At 53.2% G+C, this 25,686-nt stretch overlaps 1 protein-coding gene across 1 annotated transcript in view; it reads right to left on the bottom strand.

Annotated features, from left to right (window-relative positions):
- The window catches only part of gon4lb (gon-4 like b), a 61,740-nt gene that overhangs the window by 10,455 nt on the left and 25,599 nt on the right, over positions 1 to 25,686 (bottom strand). Inside the window, exons 11-23 of the mRNA XM_085803285.1 lie at positions 24,598 to 24,767; positions 23,677 to 23,992; positions 21,953 to 22,039; positions 21,469 to 21,670; positions 19,741 to 19,888; positions 14,683 to 14,833; positions 13,598 to 13,714; positions 11,557 to 12,453; positions 10,867 to 11,022; positions 6,794 to 7,028; positions 4,515 to 4,663; positions 2,710 to 2,913; positions 2,474 to 2,602 (exon numbers count right to left, since the gene is read on the bottom strand). Of these exons, the coding sequence (XP_085659411.1) occupies positions 2,474 to 2,602; positions 2,710 to 2,913; positions 4,515 to 4,663; positions 6,794 to 7,028; positions 10,867 to 11,022; positions 11,557 to 12,453; positions 13,598 to 13,714; positions 14,683 to 14,833; positions 19,741 to 19,888; positions 21,469 to 21,670; positions 21,953 to 22,039; positions 23,677 to 23,992; positions 24,598 to 24,767 (2,961 nt within the window). The remainder of the gene's footprint in view (positions 1 to 2,473; positions 2,603 to 2,709; positions 2,914 to 4,514; positions 4,664 to 6,793; positions 7,029 to 10,866; positions 11,023 to 11,556; positions 12,454 to 13,597; positions 13,715 to 14,682; positions 14,834 to 19,740; positions 19,889 to 21,468; positions 21,671 to 21,952; positions 22,040 to 23,676; positions 23,993 to 24,597; positions 24,768 to 25,686) is intronic.

Below are 25,686 nucleotides of genomic sequence, written 5' to 3'. Positions count from 1 at the left end.
TCTGAGTAGCTGCTACCACTCTGCAGAGCTCTGATGATCTTCTGATAGCTGATCGATAGCTGATAGCTGATCAATAGGATCAATACCTCTGAGTAGCTGCTACCACTCTGCAGAGCTCTGATGATCTTCTGATAGCTGATCGATAGCTGATAGCTGATCAATAGGATCAATACCTCTGAGTAGCTGCTACCACTCTGCAGAGCTCTGATGATCTTCTGATAGCTGATCGATAGCTGATAGCTGATCAATAGGATCAATACCTCTGAGTAGCTGCTACCGCTCTGCAGAGCTCTGATGATCTTCTGATAGCTGATCGATAGCTGATAGCTGATCAATAGGATCAATACCTCTGTATAGCTGCTACCGCTCTGCAGAGCTCTGATGATCTTCTGATAGCTGATCAATAGCTGATCAATAGGATCAATACCTCTGTATAGCTGCTACCACTCTGCAGAGCTCTGATGATCTTCTGATAGCTGATCAATAGCTGATCAATAGGATCAATACCTCTGTATAGCTGCTACCACTCTGTAGAGCTCTGATGATCTTCTGATAGCTGATCGATAGCTGATCAATAGGATCAATACCTCTGAGTAGCTGCTACCACTCTGCAGAGCTCTGATGATCTTCTGATAGCTGATCAATAGCTGATAGCTGATCAATAGGATCAATACCTCTGTATAGCTGCTACCACTCTGCAGAGCTCTGATGATCTTCTGATAGCTGATCGATAGCTGATAGCTGATCAATAGGATCAATACCTCTGAGTAGCTGCTACCACTCTGCAGAGCTCTGATGATCTTCTGATAGCTGATCGATAGCTGATAGCTGATCAATAGGATCAATACCTCTGTATAGCTGCTACCACTCTGCAGAGCTCTGATGATCTTCTGATAGCTGATCAATAGCTGATAGCTGATCAATAGGATCAATACCTCTGAGTAGCTGCTACCACTCTGCAGAGCTCTGATGATCTTCTGATAGCTGATCGATAGCTGATCAATAGGATCAATACCTCTGTATAGCTGCTACCACTCTGCAGAGCTCTGATGATCTTCTGATAGCTGATCAATAGCTGATAGCTGATCAATAGGATCAATACCTCTGAGTAGCTGCTACCACTCTGTAGAGCTCTGATGATCTTCTGATAGCTGATCGATAGCTGATAGCTGATCAATAGGATCAATACCTCTGAGTAGCTGCTACCGCTCTGTAGAGCTCTGATGATCTTCTGATAGCTGATCGATAGCTGATCAATAGGATCAATACCTCTGAGTAGCTGCTACCACTCTGCAGAGCTCTGATGATCTTCTGATAGCTGATCGATAGCTGATAGCTGATCAATAGGATCAATACCTCTGAGTAGCTGCTACCACTCTGCAGAGCTCTGATGATCTTCTGATAGCTGATCGATAGCTGATAGCTGATCAATAGGATCAATACCTCTGTATAGCTGCTACCACTCTGTAGAGCTCTGATGATCTTCTGATAGCTGATCGATAGCTGATAGCTGATCAATAGGATCAATACCTCTGAGTAGCTGCTACCACTCTGCAGAGCTCTGATGATCTTCTGATAGCTGATCGATAGCTGATCAATAGGATCAATACCTCTGAGTAGCTGCTACCACTCTGCAGAGCTCTGATGATCTTCTGATAGCTGATCGATAGCTGATAGCTGATCAATAGGATCAATACCTCTGAGTAGCTGCTACCACTCTGCAGAGCTCTGATGATCTTCTGATAGCTGATCGATAGCTGATAGCTGATCAATAGGATCAATACCTCTGAGTAGCTGCTACCACTCTGCAGAGCTCTAATAATCTTCTGATAGCTGATCGATAGCTGATCAATAGGATCAATACCTCTGTATAGCTGCTACCACTCTGCAGAGCTCTGATGATCTTCTGATAGCTGATCGATAGCTGATAGCTGATCAATAGGATCAATACCTCTGTATAGCTGCTACCACTCTGCAGAGCTCTGATGATCTTCTGATAGCTGATCGATAGCTGATAGCTGATCAATAGGATCAATACCTCTGTATAGCTGCTACCACTCTGCAGAGCTCTGATGATCTTCTGATAGCTGATCGATAGCTGATAGCTGATCAATAGGATCAATACCTCTGAGTAGCTGCTACCACTCTGCAGAGCTCTGATGATCTTCTGATAGCTGATCGATAGCTGATAGCTGATCAATAGGATCAATACCTCTGAGTAGCTGCTACCACTCTGTAGAGCTCTGATGATCTTCTGATAGCTGATCGATAGCTGATAGCTGATCAATAGGATCAATACCTCTGAGTAGCTGCTACCACTCTGCAGAGCTCTGATGATCTTCTGATAGCTGATCGATAGCTGATAGCTGATCAATAGGATCAATACCTCTGTATAGCTGCTACCGCTCTGCAGAGCTCTGATAATCTTCTGATAGCTGATCGATAGCTGATAGCTGATCAATAGGATCAATACCTCTGTATAGCTGCTACCACTCTGCAGAGCTCTGATGATCTTCTGATAGTGCGTCTGGTTGTCTGAGAAGCTGATCTCCAGTTGCCGTAGGAACCGGCGGCTGCGTTGGAACGCCTGGTGCTCGTCCAGCTGGAAGAGAGAGAGACACGTCGGAGTGAGACTCCCGTCGTCGCGGCAACCACACAGAGACTCCCGTCGCCGTGGCGACCACACATAGGTCAGAGGGCGGGGCTCACCAGTCCGCACTGCAGCGCCGCTCCGGGACGCAGGAAGGCAGCGAAGTCTCGCAGCAGGTCGGTCCGATCTCCCAGAATGCACCGCAGCTGCCGGAACAGCAGCACCGCGTCAGGACCGTCGGCCGCCGCCGCCGCCGCAAAGTCTCCCAGCAGAGACACAAACTGCTGCTGCTGCTCGGGGGCGTCGCACAACGCCTCGCGCACCTGACACAGAGAGTCAGAGTCAGAGAGACAAAGAGACAGAGACACGGAGACAGAGAGACAAAGACACAGAGAGACACAGAGACAAAGAGACAAAGACACAGAGAGACAAAGAGACAGAGACACGGAGACAGAGAGACAAAGACACAGAGAGACACAGAGACAAAGAGACAAAGACAGAGACAAAGAGAGACGGAGACAAAGACACAGAGAGACAAAGACACAGAGAGACAAAGACACAGAGAGACAAAGAGACAGAGACACGGAGACAGAGAGACAAAGACACAGAGAGACACAGAGACAAAGAGACAAAGACAGAGACAAAGAGAGACGGAGACAAAGACACAGAGAGACAAAGAGACACGGAGACAAAGAGACAAAGACACAGAGAGACAAAGACACAGAGAGACGGAGACAAAGAGACAGAGAGACAAAGACAGAGACAAAGAGAGACGGAGACAAAGACACAGAGAGACAAAGAGACAAAGACAGAGACAAAGAGAGACGGAGACAAAGACACAGAGAGACAAAGAGACAAAGACAGAGACAAAGAGAGACGGAGACAAAGACACAGAGAGACAAAGAGACAAAGAGAGACGGAGACAAAGACACAGAGAGACAAAGAGACAAAGAGAGACGGAGACAAAGACACAGAGAGACAAAGAGACAAAGAGAGACGGAGACAAAGACACAGAGAGACAAAGACAGAGACAAAGAGAGACGGAGACAAAGACACAGAGAGACAAAGAGACAAAGACAGAGACAAAGAGAGACGGAGACAAAGACACAGAGAGACAAAGAGACAAAGAGAGACGGAGACAAAGAGACAGAGAGATATTGTCTCACCCGGTTGAGGGTTAGGGTAACCAGGGCAACCAGATATTGTCTCACCCGGTTGAGGGTAACCAGGGTAACCAGGGTAACCAGGGTAACCAGATATTGTCTCACCCGGTTGAGGGTAACCAGGGTAACCAGATATTGTCTCACCCGGTTGAGGGTAACCAGGGTAACCAGGGTAACCAGGGTAACCAGGGTAACCAGATATTGTCTCACCCGGTTGAGGGTTAGGGTAACCAGGGTAACCAGGGTAACCAGATATTGTCTCACCCGGTTGAGGGTTAGGGTAACCAGGGTAACCAGGGTAACCAGGGTAACCAGGGTAACCAGATATTGTCTCACCCGGTTGAGGGTTAGGGTAACCAGGGTAACCAGGGTAACCAGATATTGTCTCACCCGGTTGAGGGTTAGGGTAACCAGGGTAACCAGGGTAACCAGGGTAACCAGATATTGTCTCACCCGGTTGAGGTTAGGGTAACCAGGGTAACCAGGGTAACCAGGGTAACCAGATATTGTCTCACCCGGTTGAGGGTTAGGGTAACCAGGGTAACCAGGGTAACCAGGGTAACCAGATATTGTCTCACCCGGTTGAGGGTAACCAGGGTAACCAGGGTAACCAGGGTAACCAGATATTGTCTCACCCGGTTGAGGGTTAGGGTAACCAGGGTAACCAGGGTAACCAGATATTGTCTCACCCGGTTGAGGGTTAGGGTAACCAGGGTAACCAGGGTAACCAGGGTAACCAGGGTAACCAGATATTGTCTCACCCGGGTGAGGTAGCCCTGAGCGAAGGCCAGGTCTTTGCTCTCCCTCTGCGGGTCGTTGTCCAGGATGTCGTCGTCCAGCAGCAGCAGCAGCTTGGCGGCGTCTTTGCTGCGGCGCTGCTGGCTCCGCCCCCTCAGCGGCCGCGGCCGACCTGCGGACACGGAGACGCTCAGGCTGTGTCGGAAACCCCCCTACTCACTATAGTGACCTCACCCCCTACTCACTATAGTGACCTCACCCCCTACTCACTACAGTGACCTCACCCCCTACTCACTATAGTGACCTCACCCCCTACTCACTATCTAGTGACCTCACCCCCTACTCACTACAGTGACCTCACCCCCTACTCACTATAGTGACCTCACCCCCTACTCACTATCTAGTGACCTCACCCCCTACTCACTATAGTGACCTCACCCCCTACTCACTATAGTGACCTCACCCCCTACTCACTATAGTGACCTCACCCCCTACTCACTATCTAGTGACCTCACCCCCTACTCACTACAGTGACCTCACCCCCTACTCACTATAGTGACCTCACCCCCTACTCACTATAGTGACCTCACCCCCTATTCACTATAGTGACCTCACCCCCTACTCACTACAGTGACCTCACCCCCTCCTCACTATAGTGACCTCACCCCCTACTCACTACAGTGACCTCACCCCCTACTCACTACAGTGACCTCACCCCCTACTCACTATCTAGTGACCTCACCCCCTACTCACTATAGTGACCTCACCCCCTACTCACTACAGTGACCTCACCCCTACTCACTACAGTGACCTCACCCCCTCCTCACTATAGTGACCTCACCCCCTACTCACTACAGTGACCTCACCCCCTACTCACTACAGTGACCTCACCCCCTACTCACTACAGTGACCTCACCCCCTACTCACTATAGTGACCTCACCCCCTACTCACTATAGTGACCTCACCCCCTACTCACTACAGTGACCTCACCCCCTACTCACTATAGTGACCTCACCCTCTACTCACTATCTAGTGACCTCATCCCCTACTCACTATAGTGACCTCACCCCCTACTCACTATCTAGTGACCTCACCCCCTACTCACTATAGTGACCTCACCCCCTACTCACTATCTAGTGACCTCACCCCCTACTCACTATAGTGACCTCACCCCCTACTCACTATAGTGACCTCACCCCCTACTCACTATCTAGTGACCTCACCCCCTACTCACTATAGTGACCTCACCCCCTACTCACTACAGTGACCTCACCCCCTACTCACTACAGTGACCTCACCCCTACTCACTATCTAGTGACCTCACCCCCTACTCACTATAGTGACCTCACCCCCTACTCACTATAGTGACCTCACCCCCTACTCACTATAGTGACCTCACCCCCTACTCACTATAGTGACCTCACCCCCTACTCACTATAGTGACCTCACCCCCTACTCACTATAGTGACCTCACCCCCTACTCACTATAGTGACCTCACCCCCTACTCACTACAGTGACCTCACCCCCTACTCACTATCTAGTGACCTCACCCCCTACTCACTATAGTGACCTCACCCCCTACTCACTATAGTGACCTCACCCCCTACTCACTATCTAGTGACCTCACCCCCTACTCACTACAGTGACCTCACCCCCTACTCACTATAGTGACCTCACCCCCTACTCACTACAGTGACCTCACCCTCTACTCACTACAGTGACCTCACCCCCTACTCACTACAGTGACCTCACCCCCTACTCACTACAGTGACCTCACCCCCTACTCACTATCTAGTGACCTCACCCCCTACTCACTACAGTGACCTCACCCCCTACTCACTATAGTGACCTCACCCCCTACTCACTACAGTGACCTCACCCCCTACTCACTATAGTGACCTCACCCCCTACTCACTACAGTGACCTCACCCCCTACTCACTATAGTGACCAGTTGTTGTAGTGGTGTCTGAATGTTTAGTGATTATTAATGTTCACTATATAGTGACTGAATCTATCCCATAATTCACCACCAAATATAATAATTCGCTACCAAATAAATGCAGTAGTGCAGCAGCCTCAATAAATGTGTCCAGCTGCCAGAGTTGTCCGGTTGCAGCTTCCACAGACTCCCTCAACAAACGTTGGAGAAAAATTTCCTACCAAGCGTTATAAACTGACCACAGACTCTGGATAGCGAGGCTAGTTTATGTTAGCCCGTCTATGAGGTTTTACATTATACATTAGCATAAAGCTAGCGGACTTTATGCTTTGTTGTGACATGTTGTTGTGAGCCACTCACCCCGTCCTCGGCTCGTCCTCCCCGCTGCTCCTCGTGGCGCCTCCTCCTCCTCCCCCGGCGGCGCCTCCTCCTCCTCCTCGCCGCCGGCCTTCCTCCCCCCGCCGGACTCGGCCCCTTTAGGCCCCTCCTCCTCCTCCTCCTCCTCCTCCTCCTGGGAGGAGTGGTCCTCCTCCGAGTCGCCGTCGGCACACAGCCGCCGCTCGGCCGCCAGCCAGGTCAGCTGCTTCATGGTCTCCTAGAGGTCAGAGGTCAGAGGTCAATCTATCTATCTATCTATCTATCTATCTATCTATCTATCTATCTATCTATCTATCTATCTATCTATCTATCTATCTATCTATCTATCTATCTATCTATCCATCCATCTATCTTTATAAAACGTAAAGGTGAAATCCAGCGATCTGATTGGTTGTTAGCCGTGGTATAATGAGCAGTTACCACGGCTACTATTCTAAAGCCTTATCACAGCGTAGGCTATCACTCCGCCTCAGGCACGTATGACTGGTATGAATGGAAGTTGTTGTCATGTATCCATGACAACGGACTGTTGCAGTCCGTAGCAACAGACAGTTGATGTTTTTAGGATGTTAAAATGTAGTAAAGTAGTGTAATTGACATGTTGAAGGTGAACTTTGACCTCCAGAGGGTTAACAATGGTAGAGGGGACTGAGCAGTGACAGAGCTACTTGGAGCTAACGTCTGGACAGCTGGGAACAGATTTTTATTCTGCTGGGAGAAAACTACATGTCCTCTTTCATATTGTCATTATTGGTAACCGTTTTATAAAAGCAATATATCACTCCAGTCCTCCAGGTGGTCTCTGCTCATTCTACCACTCTAAGGGGGAACAACGCCCCTTAGAGTGGTAGAATGAGCAGAGACCACCTGGAGTGATATATGGCTTAAATATATCTATCCATCCATCCATCCATCCATTGTCCGCCGCTTATCCGAGTCGGGGTCGCGGGGGCAGCAGTTGGAGCAGGGATCCCCAGACTTCCCTCTCCCCGGACACTTCCTCCAGCTCTTCCGGGGGGACCCCAAGGCGTTCCCAGGCCAGCCGAGTGACGTAGTCACTCCAGCGTGTCCTGGGTCTTCCTCTGGTCTCCTCCCGGTGGGACATGAACACCTCACGAGGGAGGCGTCCAGGGGGCATCGATACAGGTGCCCGAGCCACCTCAGCTGGCTCCTCTCGATGTGGAGGAGCAGCGGCTCTACTCCGAGCTCCTCCCGGGTGAAAGAGCTCCTCCCCCTCTCTCTAAGGGAGCGCCCCGCCACCCTGGTGACAGAGCTCCTCCCCCTGTCTCTAAGGGAGCGCCCCGCCACCCTGGTGACAGAGCTCCTCCCCCTCTCTCTAAGGGAGCGCCCCGCCACCCTGGTGACAGAGCTCCTCCCCCTCTCTCTAAGGGAGCGCCCCGCCACCCTGGTGACAGAGCTCCTCCCCCTGTCTCTAAGGGAGCGCCCCGCCACCCTGGTGACAGAGCTCCTCCCCCTCTCTCTAAGGGAGCGCCCCGCCACCCTGGTGACAGAGCTCCTCCCCCTCTCTCTAAGGGAGCGCCCCGCCACCCTGGTGACAGAGCTCCTATCTCTAAGGGAGCGCCCCGCCACCCTGGTGACAGAGCTCCTATCTCTAAGGGAGCGCCCCGCCACCCTGGTGACAGAGCTCCTATCTCTAAGGGAGCGCCCCGCCACCCTGGTGACAGAGCTCCTCACCCTCTCTCTAAGGGAGCGCCCCGCCACCCTGGTGACAGAGCTCCTCATCCTATCTCTAAGGGAGCGCCCCGCCACCTTGGTGACAGAGCTCCTCACCCTATCTCTAAGGGAGCGCCCCGCCACCCTGGTGACAGAGCTCCTCACCCTATCTCTAAGGGAGCGCCCCGCCACCCTGGTGACAGAGCTCCTCACCCTATCTCTAAGGGAGCGCCCCGCCACCCTGGTGACAGAGCTCCTCACCCTATCTCTAAGGGAGCGCCCCGCCACCCTGGTGACGGAGCTCCTCCCCCTCTCTCTAAGGGAGCGCCCCGCCACCCTGGTGACAGAGCTCCTCACCCTCTCTCTAAGGGAGCGCCCCGCCACCCTGGTGACAGAGCTCCTCACCCTCTCTCTAAGGGAGCGCCCCGCCACCCTGGTGACAGAGCTCCTCATCCTATCTCTAAGGGAGCGCCCCGCCACCTTGGTGACAGAGCTCCTCACCCTATCTCTAAGGGAGCGCCCCGCCACCTTGGTGACAGAGCTCCTCACCCTCTCTCTAAGGGAGCGCCCCGCCACCCTGGTGACAGAGCTCCTCTCTCTAAGGGAGCGCCCCGCCACCCTGGTGACAGAGCTCCTCACCCTCTCTCTAAGGGAGCGCCCCGCCACCCTGGTGACAGAGCTCCTCCCCCTCTCTCTAAGGGAGCGCCCCGCCACCCTGGTGACAGAGCTCCTCACCCTCTCTCTAAGGGCGCGCCCCGCCACCCTGGTGACAGAGCTCCTATCTCTAAGGGAGCGCCCCGCCACCTTGGTGACAGAGCTCCTCACCCTATCTCTAAGGGAGCGCCCCGCCACCTTGGTGACAGAGCTCCTCACCCTCTCTCTAAGGGAGCGCCCCGCCACCCTGGTGACAGAGCTCCTCTCTCTAAGGGAGCGCCCCGCCACCCTGGTGACAGAGCTCCTCACCCTCTCTCTAAGGGAGCGCCCCGCCACCCTGGTGACAGAGCTCCTCACCCTATCTCTAAGGGAGCGCCCCGCCACCCTGGTGACAGAGCTCCTCACCCTATCTCTAAGGGAGCGCCCCGCCACCCTGGTGACGGAGCTCCTCACCCTCTCTCTAAGGGAGCGCCCCGCCACCCTGGTGTCAGAGCTCCTCCCCCTCTCTCTAAGGGAGCGCCCCGCCACCCTGGTGACAGAGCTCCTATCTCTAAGGGAGCGCCCCGCCACCCTGGTGACAGAGCTCCTCACCCTGTCTCTAAGGGAGCGCCCCGCCACCCTGCGGAGGAAACTCATTTCGGCCGCTTGTATCTGGGATCCAGTTCTTTCGGTCATGACCCAGAGTTCATGACCGTAGGTGAGGGTGGGAACGTAGATCGACCGGTAAATCGAGAGCTTTGCCTTTTGGCTCAGCTCCTTCTTCACCACGACGGACCGATACAATGACCGCATTACTGCGGCCGCCGCACCGATCCTCCTGTCGATCTCGCGCTCCGTTCTCCCCTCACTCGTGAACAAGACCCCAAGATACTTAAACTCCTCCACCTGAGGCAGGAACTCTCCCCCGACCTGGAAGGTGCAAGCCACCTTTTTCCGGTCGAGAACCACGGCCCCGGACTTAGAGGTGCTGATTCTCATCCCAGCTGCTTCACACTCGGCTGCAAACCGCCCCAGTGCATGCTGAAGGTCCTGGCTCGAGGGAGCCAACAAGACCACATCATCTGCAAAAAGCAGAGATGAAATCAAGTGGCTCCCGAACCGTACCCCCTCTGGCCCTTGGCTGCGCCTAGAAATTCTGTCCATAAAAATAATGAACAGAACCAGTGACAAAGGGCAGCCCTGCCCGAGTCCAACACGCACCGGGAACAGGTCTGACTTACTGCCGCCATGCGAACCAAGCTCCTGCTCCGGTCATACAGGGACCGTACAGCCCTCAGCAGAGGGCCTCCGACCCCATACTCTCGGAGCACCTCCCACAGGATGCCACGTGGGACACGGTCGAAAGCCTTCTCCAAGTCCACAAAACACATGTGGACTGGTTGGGCAAACTCCCATGCACCCTCGAGCACCCTGCGGAGGGTGTAGAGCTGGTCCAGTGTTCCACGGCCAGGACGAAAACCGCATTGTTCCTCCTGAATCCGAGGTTCGACTATCGGCCGAATTCTCCTCTCCAGCACCCTGGAATAGACTTTCCCCGGGAGGCTGAGGAGTGTGATCCCCCGGTAGTTGGAACTGACCCTCCGGTCCCCCCTTTTGAAGAGAGGGACCACAATATAGTATCTATCTAATAATAATAATAATGGATTACATTTATATAGTGCTTTTCTATCTATCCATCTATCTATCCATCCATCTATCTATCCATCCCTCCATCCCTCCTTCCTCACCTGTAGCTCTGGGACCGACAGCACCGACTCCTCAGACGCTGATGACATCACTTCCTCTTCGTCTTCGTCCTGAGTGAGGTCATCAAAGTCCTCCTCCTCCTCCTCCTCTTTCTCCTCCTTCACCTCCTCCTCCTCCTCCTCCTCTCCCTGTCGGTCCTGCTCCTCCTCTTTCTCCTCTTTCTCCTTCTCTCCATCCTCCTCCTCCCTCTCTCCTCCTCCATCCTCCTCTTTCTCCTTCTCTCCATCCTCCTCCCTCTCTCCTCCTCCTCCTCCCTCCTCCTTTTGTCCCTCTTCCTCCTCTCCTCCTGGCTCCCCTTCTCCTCCTCCCCCACCTCCTTCTTCCCCACCTCCTCCACCTGCACCTCCTTCCTCTCTGCCCTCCTCCTCCTCCTCTTCACCTCCTCCCTCTCTCTCCTCCTCCTCCTCTTCACCAGTGGAATCACCTCCATTCAAACTGACAACACCCACAATGGTCCAGTCCTTCACCTCCTCCTCTTTCTCCTCTTCCTCCTCCTCTTTCTCCTCCTTCTCCTCCTCTTTCTCCTCCTCCTCTTTCTCCTCCTTCTCCTCCTCTTTCTCCTCCTCCTCCTCCTCTTTCTCCTTCTCCTCCTCCTCCTCCTCCTCCTCCTCCTCCTGCTGAGTCTCTGTCTGCTCCTCTCTGATTGGTCCACGGAGCTGCTGCCCCGGTGCATGCTGGGAGGCGGCGGTGTTGAGGCTGATGATGTCATCAGGGACCGGGCGACCGGCGGCCAATGAGACGGCTCCTGGAGCAGCGGGGGGCGGAGCCAGAGACAGGAAGTAGCCGATTGGCCGTCGCTCCGCCGGCAGCAGAGGTGCATTGTGGGCCGGCGGCAGCAGAGGTGCATTGTGGGCCGGCGGCAGCAGAGGTGCATTGTGGGCCGGCGGCAGCAGAGGTGCATTGTGGGCCGGCGGCAGCAGAGGTGCATTGTGGGCCGGCGGCAGCGGCAGCAGAGGTGCATTGTGGGCCGGCGGCAGCAGAGGTGCATTGTGGGCCGGCGGCAGCGGCAGCAGAGATGCATTGTGGGCCGGCGGCAGCGGCAGCAGAGGTGCATTGTGGGCCGGCGGCAGCAGAGATGCATTGTGGGCCGGCGGCAGAGGTGCATTGTGGGCCGGCGGCAGCAGAGATGCATTGTGGGCCGGCAGCAGAGGTGCATTGTGGGCCGGCAGCAGAGGTGCATTGTGGGCCGGCGGCAGCAGAGATGCATTGTGGGCCGGCGGCAGCGGCAGCAGAGGTGCATTGTGGGCCGGCGGGGCCTTGGCGAGCGGCAGCAGAGGTGCATTGTGGGCCGCCGGCAGCAGAGATGCATTGTGGGCCGGCGGCAGCGGCAGCAGAGGTGCATTGTGGGCCGGCAGCAGAGGTGCATTGTGGGCCGGCGGGGCCTTGGCGAGCGGCAGCAGAGATGCATTGTGGGCCAGAGTGAAGAGGCGTTGGCGTTGCCGCGGCGGCGGTTGCCGTGACGACTTGTGGTGCCAGAGGGGGTGGAGCCTCAGGCTGCAGCCGGGCGGCAGCGCCGCGGCGTAGGGGGCGGGGCCTCGCCGCGTCCTACGGATCATCTGTTGGCTGTTCTATTTATGCAAATATATGCAAATTAGCTCATGTTAACAAAGAATTTAAAAAAACTTGTAATACATTTTTTGTTTGTCTTAATGTAAGTAATCAACTCAGTAATTTTCATGGAGATATCTAAAGGTTAAAAATGTACCCTATGGATCGAATCTCCTTGTTGTTTCCAACTACTTCCTGGTAGAAAACCAGCATGAGAACAATAGTGACGGACGAGAGTTTCTCTATATTTATCAAATTTTTCATGTCACTATATCACCGTTTAGACTAATCTGATGTTTGTAAAGTTTATAAAACCAATGATTGGACAAACATTACTATTTACGTGTGCACATTTTTGTAATTAGTCATGGTTATCATAGATTAGCCAGGCTAACAGTTAGCTACCTGTTTAACTTTAATAACTCAGTGACTCAATAAACGCTCCATGAAAAAATATTTTCTCCAGCGGATATCTGAGTTCCAACATGACTGAGCTAACTGGAGTAGTTTCATGTCGTGTCCCACAACGGGAGGGTTTTAACAGCTGACGTCCTGGTGTTAGCTTAGCTACTGCTGTTAGCTTAGCTACCGCCGTTAGCTTAGCTACCGTTAGCTGTCCCTGTCAGCTGAGCCACTGATGCTTTCTAGACACCGTGATTCCCCCAAACTGAATAAATACAACACACAGCAACACAAAACACACACACAGAAATAGTAATGTTTCTTCAATCATTTCAGATTTGTCTAAACGGTGATAGGGCCTGAAAAATATGATATATAGCTAAACTCTCGTTGGTTACTATTGATCTCATTCACATTACGTGCTGGTTTTCTACCCGGAAGTAGAATGTAAACAACAAGGAGATTCGGTCTATTCACGTGAGAAAAATAATGAATAGGCGTATTATGGGCTATATGTGGGTCTTTTTCTAAACTTTCCCCTAATGGGATTCTTCAGGGCTTTTTTCCATCACTCAGGACATGTTGAAGATACAAAACCAGTGGAGTTTGATTCTGTTGCAGTTTGTTCAACGTTAAATCTACTGCATCTACTACACGTTAAGCTGCAGCGAGGAGAAACGTTGCTTCTGTTACCAAACGTTTCACTGACAAACGGGTGTGTAAACCTAATTAACGACACGGTGATGACATCGTCGTCGTTACCTTCAGCCAGCTGGGCGCGGTGGCCGTGTCTCTGTCCACCGGGGGGCGCCGGTCTCCGGTTGCCACGGCGCCGCAGGCCGAGGGGAGCGGCGGCACGGCTCGCTGCGTCACGAACATCTGCAACATCAGCACCACAGCTACAGTTACTCCACCTGGCACCGCTGAGCCACGACGTCATCCGCTCAGACCGACTGAACACTCTGCACTTTATGTAAAACCCATGTACTTGATTACTTATTTATTTCACTTGAATACTTTACTCATTTAATTACTTAGAAACATCTTAGCGCACTTCAGGTATAGGCTTTCAAACTATAGGCTTTATTTAAAGCAGAAGTAAGCGATCCGGTGGTTTTGGCTAATGCTGCGTTCCAGGCTTTTGAAACCGTAAATTACAGCTTCAAGTCACGACTTACGACTTTGTAGCGTTCCAGGCAACCCACTCGTGTTTCTCCGACCTGTTTTACCTGTGAAAGTCACTATAACGGCCACTCGTAACTTCTGACCCGTGAACTCGTACCAGATCGAACTGGTACGACTTCACAGGTCGGAAAAACACGAGTTACGAGTTGCCTTGAACGCACCATAACGTCTTGTCAGCAGATGGAGTTAGCAGCCCCCGCCCTCGTCATGGATCTATTGGTCCTCGTCCCTACGTCACCACATTCAGGCGCATCCCTTGGCTGCACACACAGAGAGGACTGCCCCTTTATGCCGTTCTCTCTCCTCATTGGATAAAGGTTGTAGGATATAAGGAAAGTTTTCTCCTGGGCTCAGAGCAGAGCAGAGGGACTGACAGACCCGTGTTTCAGACCAAACACTCTATAGAAGTGATTGCTGTCGGAAGATACAACTATTTAAGACTTAGATTAACACAAATATATCACTTACTTCTGCTGTAAGTACCCCATGTTACCCCATGTTACCCCCCCATTTCCCCAGAGGACTACAGATGGAAATTAGCGGCTCCGCTAAATCTGGTGCAGCCATCTTTTGATTTTCTCAATAACTAATGTCACGGCACATTGTCCTTTTTAAACAAATAAATAACATAAATAAAATAAATAAAGATAAAATGCTGTGACCTTGATGACGTTGCCGGGCGGAGCCTTGGCGCCGCTCATCTCCCTCACGTGTTTCCTGAAGTGGACGCGGTTCTTACACAGCAGGTAGGAGCTGATGAGCCGGTCGGCCTCCACGGCGCCCGCGAAGTGGTGCAGGCCCAGCACGATCAGCCTGCAATGCATCATGGGAAATACACCGTCACAGAGGCATCATGGGAAATACACCGTCACTGAGGCATCATGGGAAATACACCGTCACTGAGGCATCATGGGAAATACACCGTCACAGAGGCATCATGGGAAATACACCGTCACAGAGGCATCATGGGAAATACACCGTCACTGAGGCATCATGGGAAATACACCGTCACAGAGGCATCATGGGAAATACCGCCTGTCACTACCCGATTTCCAAGCCCCTATGAAGAAGAAAACATTGAGGAAGTGCACGTCGCCCGGACTGGCGTTACCGGGGCCCCACCCTGGAGCCAGGCCTGGGGTCTGGTGGCCGGGTCTTGGCCCACGGGACCCGGCCGGGCGCAGCCCGAACGAGCGACGTGGGCCGGCCTTCCAGTAGGCTCACCACCCGCGGGAGGGTTCATAAGGGGCAGGTGCCGTGTGATTTGGGTGGCAGCCGTGGGCGGGTGCCCCGGCGACCCAATCCCCGGACAACGACTCTGGCTTTAGGGACATGGATGTCACCTCGCTGGGGGGGAAAGAGCCTGAGCTCGTGCGGGAGGTTGAGAGGTATCGACTAGAGGTAGTGGGGCTCACCTCCACCACAGCCTGGGCTCTGGAACCCAACTCCTTGAGAGAGGTTGGACTCTCTTCCACTCTGGAGTTGCTCATGGTGAGAGGCGGCGAGCTGGTGTGGGCTTGCTCATAGTTCCCCAGCTCTGCCGCCATGTGTTGGAGTTCTCCCCACTTAACGAGAGGGTCGTTTCCCTGCGCCTTCGGGTCGGGGACAGGTCTCTCACCGTTGTCTCGGCCTACGGGCCGAACGGCAGTGCAGAGTACCGGCCTTCCTGGAGGCCCTGGGAGGGGTGCTGGAAGCTGCTCCAACCGGGGACTCCATCGTTCTGCTGGGGGACTTCAACGCTCACGTAGGCAGCGACAGTTTTACCTGGTGAGGTGTGATTGGGAGGAACGGCCTCCCCGATCTGAACCCGAGCGGTGTTTTGTTATTGGACTTCTGTGCTAGCCACAGTTTGTCCATAACGAACACCATGTTCAGGCATAAGGGTGTCCATCAGTGCACGTGGCACCAGGACACCCTAGGACGGAGGTCAATGATCGACTTTGTAGTCGTGTCATCTGACCTCCGGCCGTATGTCTTGGACACTCGGGTGAAGAGAGGGTCTGAGCTGTCAACTGATCACCACCTGGTGGTGAGTTGGATCCGCTGACAGGGGAGGAATCGTGAGGGTCTCCTGGGAACATCTGGCAGAATCCCCTGTCAGGGAGGTCTTCAACTCCCACCTCCAGGAGAGCTTTGACCGGATTCTGAGGGAGGCCGGAGACATTGAGTCTGAATGGACTATGTTCTCCACTTCCATTGTTGACGTGGCCGTCCGGAGCTGTGGCCGTAAGGTCTCCAGTGCCTGTCGCGGTGGCAATCCCCGAACCCGGTGGTGGACACGGGAATGGAATGGAATGGAAGGGATGCCATCAAGCTGAAGAAGGAGTCCTACCGAGCCTGGCTAGCTCTACCACTGAGGTAGTCCGGAAGCTCCTCAGTGGCAAGGCACCGGGGGTGGATGAGATCCGCCCTGAGTACCTCAAGTCTCTGGATGTTGCGGGGCTGTCGTGGCTGACACGCCTCTGCAGCATCGCGTGGCAGTCGGGGACAGTGCCTCTGGACTGGCAGACCGGGGTGGTGGTCCCTCTCTTCAAAAGGGGGGACCGGAGGGTGTGTTCCAACTACCGGGGGATCACACTCCTCAGCCTCCCGGGGAAAGTCTATTCCAGGGTGCTGGAGAGGAGAATTCGGCCGATAGTCGAACCTCGGATTCAGGAGGAACAATGCGGTTTTCGCCCTGGCCGTGGAACACTGGACCAGCTCTACACCCTCCGCAGGGTGCTCGAGGGCGCATGGGAGTTTGCCCAACCAGTCCACATGTGTTTTGTGGACTTGGAGAAGGCTTTCGACCGTGTCCCACATGGCATCCTGTGGGAGGTGCTCCGAGAGTATGGGGTCGGAGGCCCTCTGCTGAGGGCTGTACGGTCCCTGTATGATCGGAGCAGGAGTTTGGTTCGCATGGCGGCAGTAAGTCAGACCTGTTCCCGGTGCGTGTTGAACTCCGGCAGGGCTGCCCTTTGTCACCGGTTCTGTTCATTATTTTTATGGACAGAATTTCTAGGCGCAGCCAAGGGCCGGAGGGGGTACGGTTCGGGAGCCACTTGATTTCATCTCTGCTTTTTGCGGATGATGTGGTCTTGTTGGCTCCCTCGAGCCAGGACCTTCAGCATGCACTGGGGCGGTTTGCAGCCGAGTGTGAAGCAGCTGGGATGAGAATCAGCACCTCTAAGTCCGAGGCCGTGGTTCTCGACCAGAAAAAGGTGGCTTGCACCTTCCAGGTCGGGGGAGAGTTCCTGCCTCAGGTGGAGGAGTTTAAGTATCTTGGTGTCTTGTTCACGAGTGAGGGGAGAACGGAGCGCGAGATCGACAGGCGGATCGGTGCGGCGGCCACAGTAATGCGGTCGTTGTATCGGTCCGTCGTGGTGAAGAAGGAGCTGAGCCAAAAGGCAAAGCTCTCGATTTACCGGTCGATCTACGTTCCCACCCTCACCTATGGTCATGAACTCTGGGTCATGACCGAAAGAACGGGATCCCAGATACAAGCGGCCGAAATGAGTTTCCTCCGCAGGGTGGCGGGGCGCTCCCTTAGAGATAGGGTGAGGAGCTCTGTCACCAGGGTGGCGGGGCGCTCCCTTAGAGAGAGGGGGAGGAGCTCTGTCACCAGGGTGGCGGGGCGCTCCCTTAGAGAGAGGGGGAGGAGCTCTGTCACCAGGGTGGCGGGGCGCTCCCTTAGAGAGAGGGGGAGGAGCTCTGTCACCAGGGTGGCGGGGCGCGCCCTTAGAGAGAGGGGGAGGAGCTCTGTCACCAGGGTGGCGGGGCGCTCCCTTAGAGAGAGGGTGAGGAGCTCTGTCACCAGGGTGGCGGGGCGCTCCCTTAGAGAGAGGGGGAGGAGCTCTGTCACCAGGGTGGCGGGGCGCGCCCTTAGAGAGAGGGGGAGGAGCTCTGTCACCAGGGTGGCGGGGCGCTCCCTTAGAGAGAGGGGGAGGAGCTCTGTCACCAGGGTGGCGGGGCGCGCCCTTAGAGAGAGGGGGAGGAGCTCTGTCACCAGGGTGGCGGGGCGCTCCCTTAGAGAGAGGGTGAGGAGCTCTGTCACCAGGGTGGCGGGGCGCTCCCTTAGAGAGAGGGGGAGGAGCTCTGTCACCAGGGTGGCGGGGCGCTCCCTTAGAGAGAGGGTGAGGAGCTCTGTCACCAGGGTGGCGGGGCGCTCCCTTAGAGAGAGGGGGAGGAGCTCTGTCACCAGGGTGGCGGGGCGCGCCCTTAGAGAGAGGGGGAGGAGCTCTGTCACCAGGGGGGCGGGGCGCTCCCTTAGAGAGAGGGGGAGGAGCTCTGTCACCAGGGGGGCGGGGCGCTCCCTTAGAGAGAGGGGGAGGAGCTCTGTCACCAGGGTGGCGGGGCACTCCCTTAGAGAGAGGGGGAGGAGCTCTGTCACCAGGGTGGCGGGGCGCTCCCTTAGAGATAGGGGGAGGAGCTCTGTCACCAGGGTGGCGGGGCGCTCCCTTAGAGAGAGGAGCTCTGTCACCAGGATGGCGGGGCGCTCCCTTAGAGAGAGGGGGAGGAGCTCTGTCACCAGGGTGGCGGGGCGCTCCCTTAGAGAGAGGGGGAGGAGCTCTGTCACCAGGGTGGCGGGGCGCTCCCTTAGAGAGAGGGGGAGGAGCTCCGTCACCAGGGTGGCGGGGCGCTCCCTTAGAGAGAGGGGGAGGAGCTCTGTCACCAGGGTGGCGGGGCGCTCCCTTAGAGAGTGACTACGTCACTCGGCTGGCCTGGTGTCCGGGGAGTGGGAAGTCTGGGGATCCCTGCTCCGACTGCTGCCCCCGCGACCCGACTCCGGATAATGCGGTGGATGGAATGGACAGAGGCATCATGGGAAATACCGCCATCACAGAGGCATCATGGGAAATACCGCCGTCACTACCCGATTTGCATCGCTGCCCGATTTGTGACAATACTGGTCTGCGCATGCGCAGACCGGCCGCCATCTTGGACCGCTGCCTACGGCAACTCCACTTGGACAAACTTCATTTGGGCGCTGCCTGATTTGCGTACAAGTGGAAGTCTGCTTGAAGTTCTGTAAATTAAAAATACGGTACTGTGAAAATGATTTTAAAAAACAAAACAAAAAAACGCGGACGTCCGTCATAAGACAGCCGCGGCAGACTCGTTTATTCAGTGTGTTGTGGTAGTTGTGATTGTTTGTTTGTGGTTGTCATGGTGATGAGGCCGGCGAGAAAAGAGGAGAGTAAACACTAAAAAAGTCGCCTCTGTTCCTGTTTTCTGAGCATCAAGATCCAAACCACCACAACCAACCCTCAATTTACATCACTAATAAAGTAGTTTTTATTTTAAATAAATGGTAAATGGTAAATGGTCTGTATTTATATAGCGCTTTTACTATACCTGAACGATACCCAAAGCGCTTTACAGTTCATCACATTCACCCATTCACACACACATTCACACACTGATGGCGGAAGCTGCCATGCAAGGCGCTAACCACGACCCATCAGGAGCAAGGTGGGGAAGGTGTCTGGCCCAAGGACACTACGGCAGCAACCGGGACAGAGCGGGATTCGAACCGCCAACCCTCTGATCATTGGACGACCCGCTCTACCACCTGAGCCACTGCCGCACAAAATAAAAAGATAAAGCGTCTCTGGCGACGCACACAGGGCAGTGATCCTAAGTCAATTCAACTAAGTTTGTCCAAGTGGAGTTGCTGTACGTAGCTCTGTCTAAAATCAGGCAGTGTGTGTGTGAGAGTGTGTGTGTGTGTGTGTGTTTACCCGTCCTCTCCGGCCGTGTAGACTCTCCGGTGGTTCTGCTGCAGCGCCGGGTCCAGGCTGCAGACAGGAAGTAGTTCTGGATAGAGGAAGACGGGTCGGGTGGCGAACAGCCAGGCGGCGCCGGCCGGCAGCAGAGGGAAGGCGTGGCCTGAGAAGAACCAGAACATTAACACAACACAACCACAACCACAACCAGAACATTAACACAACACAACCACAACCACAACCAGGACCAGAACCAGAGCATCGGGTCCTACAGGACAGAGTCTTGGGTCCAATCCCATTTCTCTTTTTTACCCCTTGCCCCTTGAAACGGAGCTACAAGGGGTAGAGGTCGAAAGTCAACCCCTATGAATGGGCTCTATGCACAGCTCCACTACTTCCTGAACTTAATGCTGCTCCTTCATTTCCTGTCTTACATCATTGGACAACCTGATTAATCCAGGTGTGTCTGAGTAGTCACAATAGTCAGACACACCTGGATTCATCAGTTTGTCCAATGATGTAAGACAGGAAATGAAGGAGCAGCATTAAGTTCAGGAAGTAGTGGAGCTGTGCATAGAGCCCATTGGGACACCCCTTCAACGTAGTCTCCACTGGCTTTTACGTCAGCTGATGCGGCGAGCTTTAGCCAGAAATCCAATAGCCGTGTACCATATAACTTAATAAAATAAAATAAACCTTACTGCAGACTGATGTGTTGATTGTAAAACATGTATTTCTTGATGTAAATGTGGTGGTTTGTGTCCGTAGGCTCCAGAGCCCCGAGGCAGCGCTGCTCTTCTGTCCAATACACACAGGAAGCTTCACTTTACATTCAGACTAACTAATGCTACTGATACAGCTGTTAGATTTATATCACTGAGACCAACATTTATCTCCTAAAAATAATGTAACCAGCCGGTGGTAAACCTCTAAAAACCTGCGGGTTAGTTAATTAGCGATGGTTTTCTCCCCCGAGATGAGGACGGAGGTTGGCCGGCCGAGCGGGAAACGTTTCATACCCCTCTGTTTGGAGTGTGCCTCTGGAAAATCTCTGTTTGGAGGGGTATGTAGCCCCACCACTCCCCCCTACCCCTCTGTCCTAACGGGGATACCCCTACCGCTACACGTGAACGCGCAAAACGGGGGGGGGGGGGGGGAGTTAGGGCTGGGCAATATGGCCTAAAATCAATATCACGATATATTGAGCAGTTCGCCTCGATAACGATAAATGGACGATAACTATAGCCTACCCAACCCCCCCCCCCGAAAAAATAGCATGACTCCCCAGGACCTATTTATTGCTTCTTTTTTCGCTATAACTGCTGTATTTATAGAGGTGCCACTTTAAAACTATACACTGTCTGAAAATATGTTAAGTGAATACAAATAAAGTACTTTTAGTTGTTAAGAGTTATTGAACAACTGATAAGCACACATTATTACAGCACACAGAGTCCCTTCCTGTTACAGACTGGATGGGGTGGAGTCACGTGACTACACACGCTGAACAGTCGTACGGCTCTTAAAGGGACATGAACATAGCATACCAACACACACAGCCAAAAAAGACAAAAACAACTTTTATTTTGTTTCTTTTTTTTCTTTTCTTAAAACCGAATATACCGACATGCGCAAAATGACGTCGGTTATCGTTGTAAATTTTGGTATCGGTAAATTTTCAGTTTATCGCCCAGCCCTAGGGTAAGTGGTGGGGCCGAGGGGTGAAAGGGGACTGGGTCTTACTGTGAGTGGTGGGGGTCATGGTGGGGAGGAGCCGTCTGGCTGCAGGTGAGGGGGGGTTCGGCTCCTCCCTCTGCTCCTCCCTCTGCTCCTCCCTCTGCTCCTCCTCCTGCAGCAGCTCCAGCGCCTCCTCCAGGTTACACACCCTGAAGCTGCTGGGGAGGAGCAGCTGCTCCCGACGCCGCGCAAACCGCTGCAGCTCCTCCTGGTGGGGGGGGGGGGAGGAGAGAGAGGGGGAGGAGAGAGAGGGGGAGGAGAGAGAGGGGGAGGAGAGAGAGGGGGAGGAGAGAGAGGGGGAGGAGAGAGAGGGGTGTTCACTGACTCAACTGGAACAAAACCCTCAATCACTCATCATGGCTCATCTCTTAGTCTGTTAGTCTGTCTGTTGGTCCGACTGTGTACTCACCAGGTGTGTGTGTAGTTGTGTACTCACCAGGTGTGTGTGTAGTTGTGTACTCACCAGGTGTGTGTGTAGTTGTGTACTCACCAGGTAGTGTTTGGTGAGGTCGGCCTCGTGGTTCAGAGCGTCGACTCGTCGACTCAGCAGGTGAACCTGAGTCAGCAGCTGGACGTGCTGAGAAGAGACAGAGACAGGTGTGTCATCAGGGAGGGGGCGGGGCTTCTGACCTACCTGCTGCTAGAGCAGTGTAACAGAGAGTAGTGACAGCATCGGTCCAATGGCAGCGCCTCCTGGTGGAGGAATATGAACTGACATCTCTGCATTGTTGGTGAATGAGCAGTGTGGTGTTTTCAATAATTTAAGGACATTTATAGATCACCCACATTAATAGCATCATTGAGGATCCTTTACAGATAAACATTAACACATAGGAGAGTAAAAAACAAACTACATGAATGTTTCAATCTACATTTTGTAATAAACAAATTCTAAGTATAATCTGATATGACCAAGACACCTAAAAACTAAAACACGGCCGTTTTCATCAATTTAGCAGCAAGTGGGCAACACACATACATTGGAGTGAATGGGTTTTCTGGGCGCTTTTGCAATACCCATATCCTGCCACTAGGGGCGCAAAACCCTTAAACCCTTAAGACCCTTAGACCCTTAAAACCCTTAAGACCCTTAGACCCTTAGACCCTTAGACCCTTAGACCCTTAAACCCTTAAAACCCTTAAAACCCTTAAAACCCTTAGACCCTTAAACCCTTAAACCCTTAAACCCTTAAACCCTTAAACCCTTAAAACCCTTAAGACCCTTAAACCCTTAAAACCCTTAAAACCCTTAAACCCTTAAACCCTTAAACCCTTAAACCCTTAAACCCTTAAAACCCTTAAAACCCTTAGACCCTTAAAACCCTTAGACCCTTAAAACCCTTAGACCCTTAAACCCTTAAACCCTTAAACCCTTAAAACCCTTAAGACCCTTAAACCCTTAAACCCTTAAAACCCTTAAAACCCTTAAAACCCTTAGACCCTTAAACCCTTAAACCCTTAAACCCTTAAACCCTTAGACCCTTAAACCCTTAAACCCTTAAACCCTTAAACCCTTAAACCCTTAAACCCTTAAACCCTTAGACCCTTAAACCCTTAAACCCTTACCACGGGAGTCAATGGTGGTGTCCTTACTCTCTTTTACAGTGCTCTAGTGCTGTCAACAGGTTGGGGGCGGGGCTTCATGAAGGGGGCGGGGCTTCATGAAGGGGGCGGGGCCTACGTCCTACCTGCTGTACCAGAAAGGGGGCGGGGCCTACGTCCTACCTGCTGTACCAGGTTGGGGGCGGGGCTTCATGAAGGGGGCGGGGCCTACGTCCTACCTGCTGTACCAGAAAGGGGGCGGGGCTTCATCAGAAAGGGGGCGGGGCTTCATGAAGGGGGCGGGGCCTACGTCCTACCTGCTGTACCAGAAAGGGGGCGGGGCCTACGTCCTACCTGCTGTACCAGAAAGGGGGCGGGGCCTACGTCCTACCTGCTGTACCAGAAAGGGGGCGGGGCTTCATCAGAAAGGGGGCGGGGCCTACGTCCTACCTGCTGTATCATGAAGGGGGCGGGGCCTACGTCCTACCTGCTGTATCATGAAGGGGGCGGGGCCTACGTCCTACCTGCTGTACCAGAAAGGGGGCGGGGCCTACGTCCTACCTGCTGTACCAGAAAGGGGGCGGGGCCTACGTCCTACCTGCTGTACCAGAAAGGGGGCGGGGCCTACGTCCTACCTGCTGTACCAGAAAGGGGGCGGGGCCTACGTCCTACCTGCTGTATCTGCTGCTGCAGCTGCAGCTTCTGGGCCGAGTCCAGGTGGAGCGTCGGGCTCGTCCGGCTCGGCAGCAGCAGCAGAGACGTGTTGGCGGCGTCGGGCTGTGGGCGGGCTGCGTTGTCATGGTGATGGTCGGTGGTGGTGGTGGCTGCTGTGTTGTCATGGTGATGGTTGGTGGTGGCGGCTGCTGCTGCGTTGTCATGGTGATGGTTGGTGGCATCCTGCAGCGCCCTCCTCTGCTGCAGAGCTTCGTACTGTTTCCTCACCGTCCGCCGCCGCTCGGTTAGCATCCGAGCTAACGGCGCCTCGAAGCTACACACACACACACACACACACGCGCACACACACACGCGCACACACACACGCGCACACACACACGCGCACACACACACACACAATGAGCATGATGAGACAGACGGACGATGTCTGTCTCTGTCTCTGTCTCTGTTTCAGTTTAATTTATTGACAAGGGACAAGGTACATTAATAAAACATTGTAAAAAACAAATGTAAATGCACCCGAGTTACGCAGCTAAAAAAGCTAGTTTTCATCGCCAGTCCCTCTGCCTGATGTTAAAAGGCAACCTTAAAAAAAAAAGCAACAATGAGGTAAAATACCAAAGACATATTAATATTAACTAACCCTATTAATAAATATACATTTGTAAGACAATACACACATTGTCTGTCTCCACCCAGCTGAGTTGTCCTTCATGTTTCTGTGTGAAGAAGCAGCAGCCGAGGACGTTTCTCTTCCTCCCGACCCAAACAGTCACAGCACTTCTCTGCTGCACCGTCCCAACAGGAGGAGTGAGTGTGTGTGTGTGTGTGTGTGTGTGTGTGTGTGTGTGTGTGTGTGTCTGTGTGTGTGTGTGTGTGTGTGTGTGTGTGTGTGTGCGTGCGTGTGTGTAGTTTTACCGTAACGCCTGGGGGACGTTGAATTTTGGTGCAGTCTGTGACAGGACCTCCTCCTCTTCCTCCTGCTCCTTCCCCTGCTCCTCCTCCTCTTCCTTCTCCTTCTCCTCTTCCTTCTCCTCCTCTCCGTGCTCCTCCTGCTCCTCCTGCTCCTCCTGCTCCTCCTCCTGGAGCTGCAGGCAGACACAGGTCACATGACCTCAGAGAACGGCAGCATCCTGCAGTCGGTCCAAGACCAGACCAAACTGAGTCTGTCTGATGTCTTTGTCTATTTTGAGTTAACGATCTGTCTTGTGATTGTATTAGGGGTGTAACGGTACAAAAGTCACGGTTCGGTACGTACCTCGGTTCAGGGGTCACGGTTCGGTACGGTTTCGGTACAACAGACACTAATTGAATGTAAAACTAAAATCTGTCTTGTGTTATAAAAGTTAAAAGAAAAAAGAATACAAAATAAAACAAGTGCATTAGGAGTGTTATAATGCCATTCATTAATTCTAGAGGAAAAAAAACGTGCACTTGACAACTGGCAACTATTATTCGAATTATTAAATTATTATTATTAAAAAAAATATTATTAAAAAAACAAAACAATAAACTGACATCAATGTTGGTTTACACAGTTAAATTAGACTAGCAGTTACTTTGGTGATGTTTCTGGTCCTGCCTGTGTTCATAAAACATATTAGGCAGCTACACGCACATCCCCCAAAAAACTGAAGACTAGGTGCTGGACCAAGAAAGACACAGGTAAGGAAAAAAGGAGACCGCTCACTAGTTAAAAGCTCCCGTGACAGTTTAATGTCACTCACACGTTTCAGGCGTCAGCCCTTCATCAGACAAAATGTGTCTGATTATAATAGTGTGCGGTCTCCTTTTCTCCTCACCTGTCTGTGTTCATGTCAAGAGGCTTAAAAGCAGCAGATAAGTTGTTGCACACAACTTGTCTTTTTCCTTGCACCAGTGATTGACACATCGGGTTGAACATGCGCTACGTGTTTGATGCGTTTCTAGCGACTCACCACGCATCCGTGAAACATCGCCGACGGACTTTGTCCGGTGGACCAGTCGCGAGCATGGATGTATTATGGT

Source organism: Trachurus japonicus, chromosome 16 (assembly GCF_045865225.1).
Source record: "Trachurus japonicus isolate A0001 chromosome 16, Traja_1.0".
Taxonomy (NCBI): Eukaryota; Metazoa; Chordata; class Actinopteri; order Carangiformes; family Carangidae; genus Trachurus; species Trachurus japonicus.
This window is presented reverse-complemented; position numbering and strand designations above follow the sequence as displayed.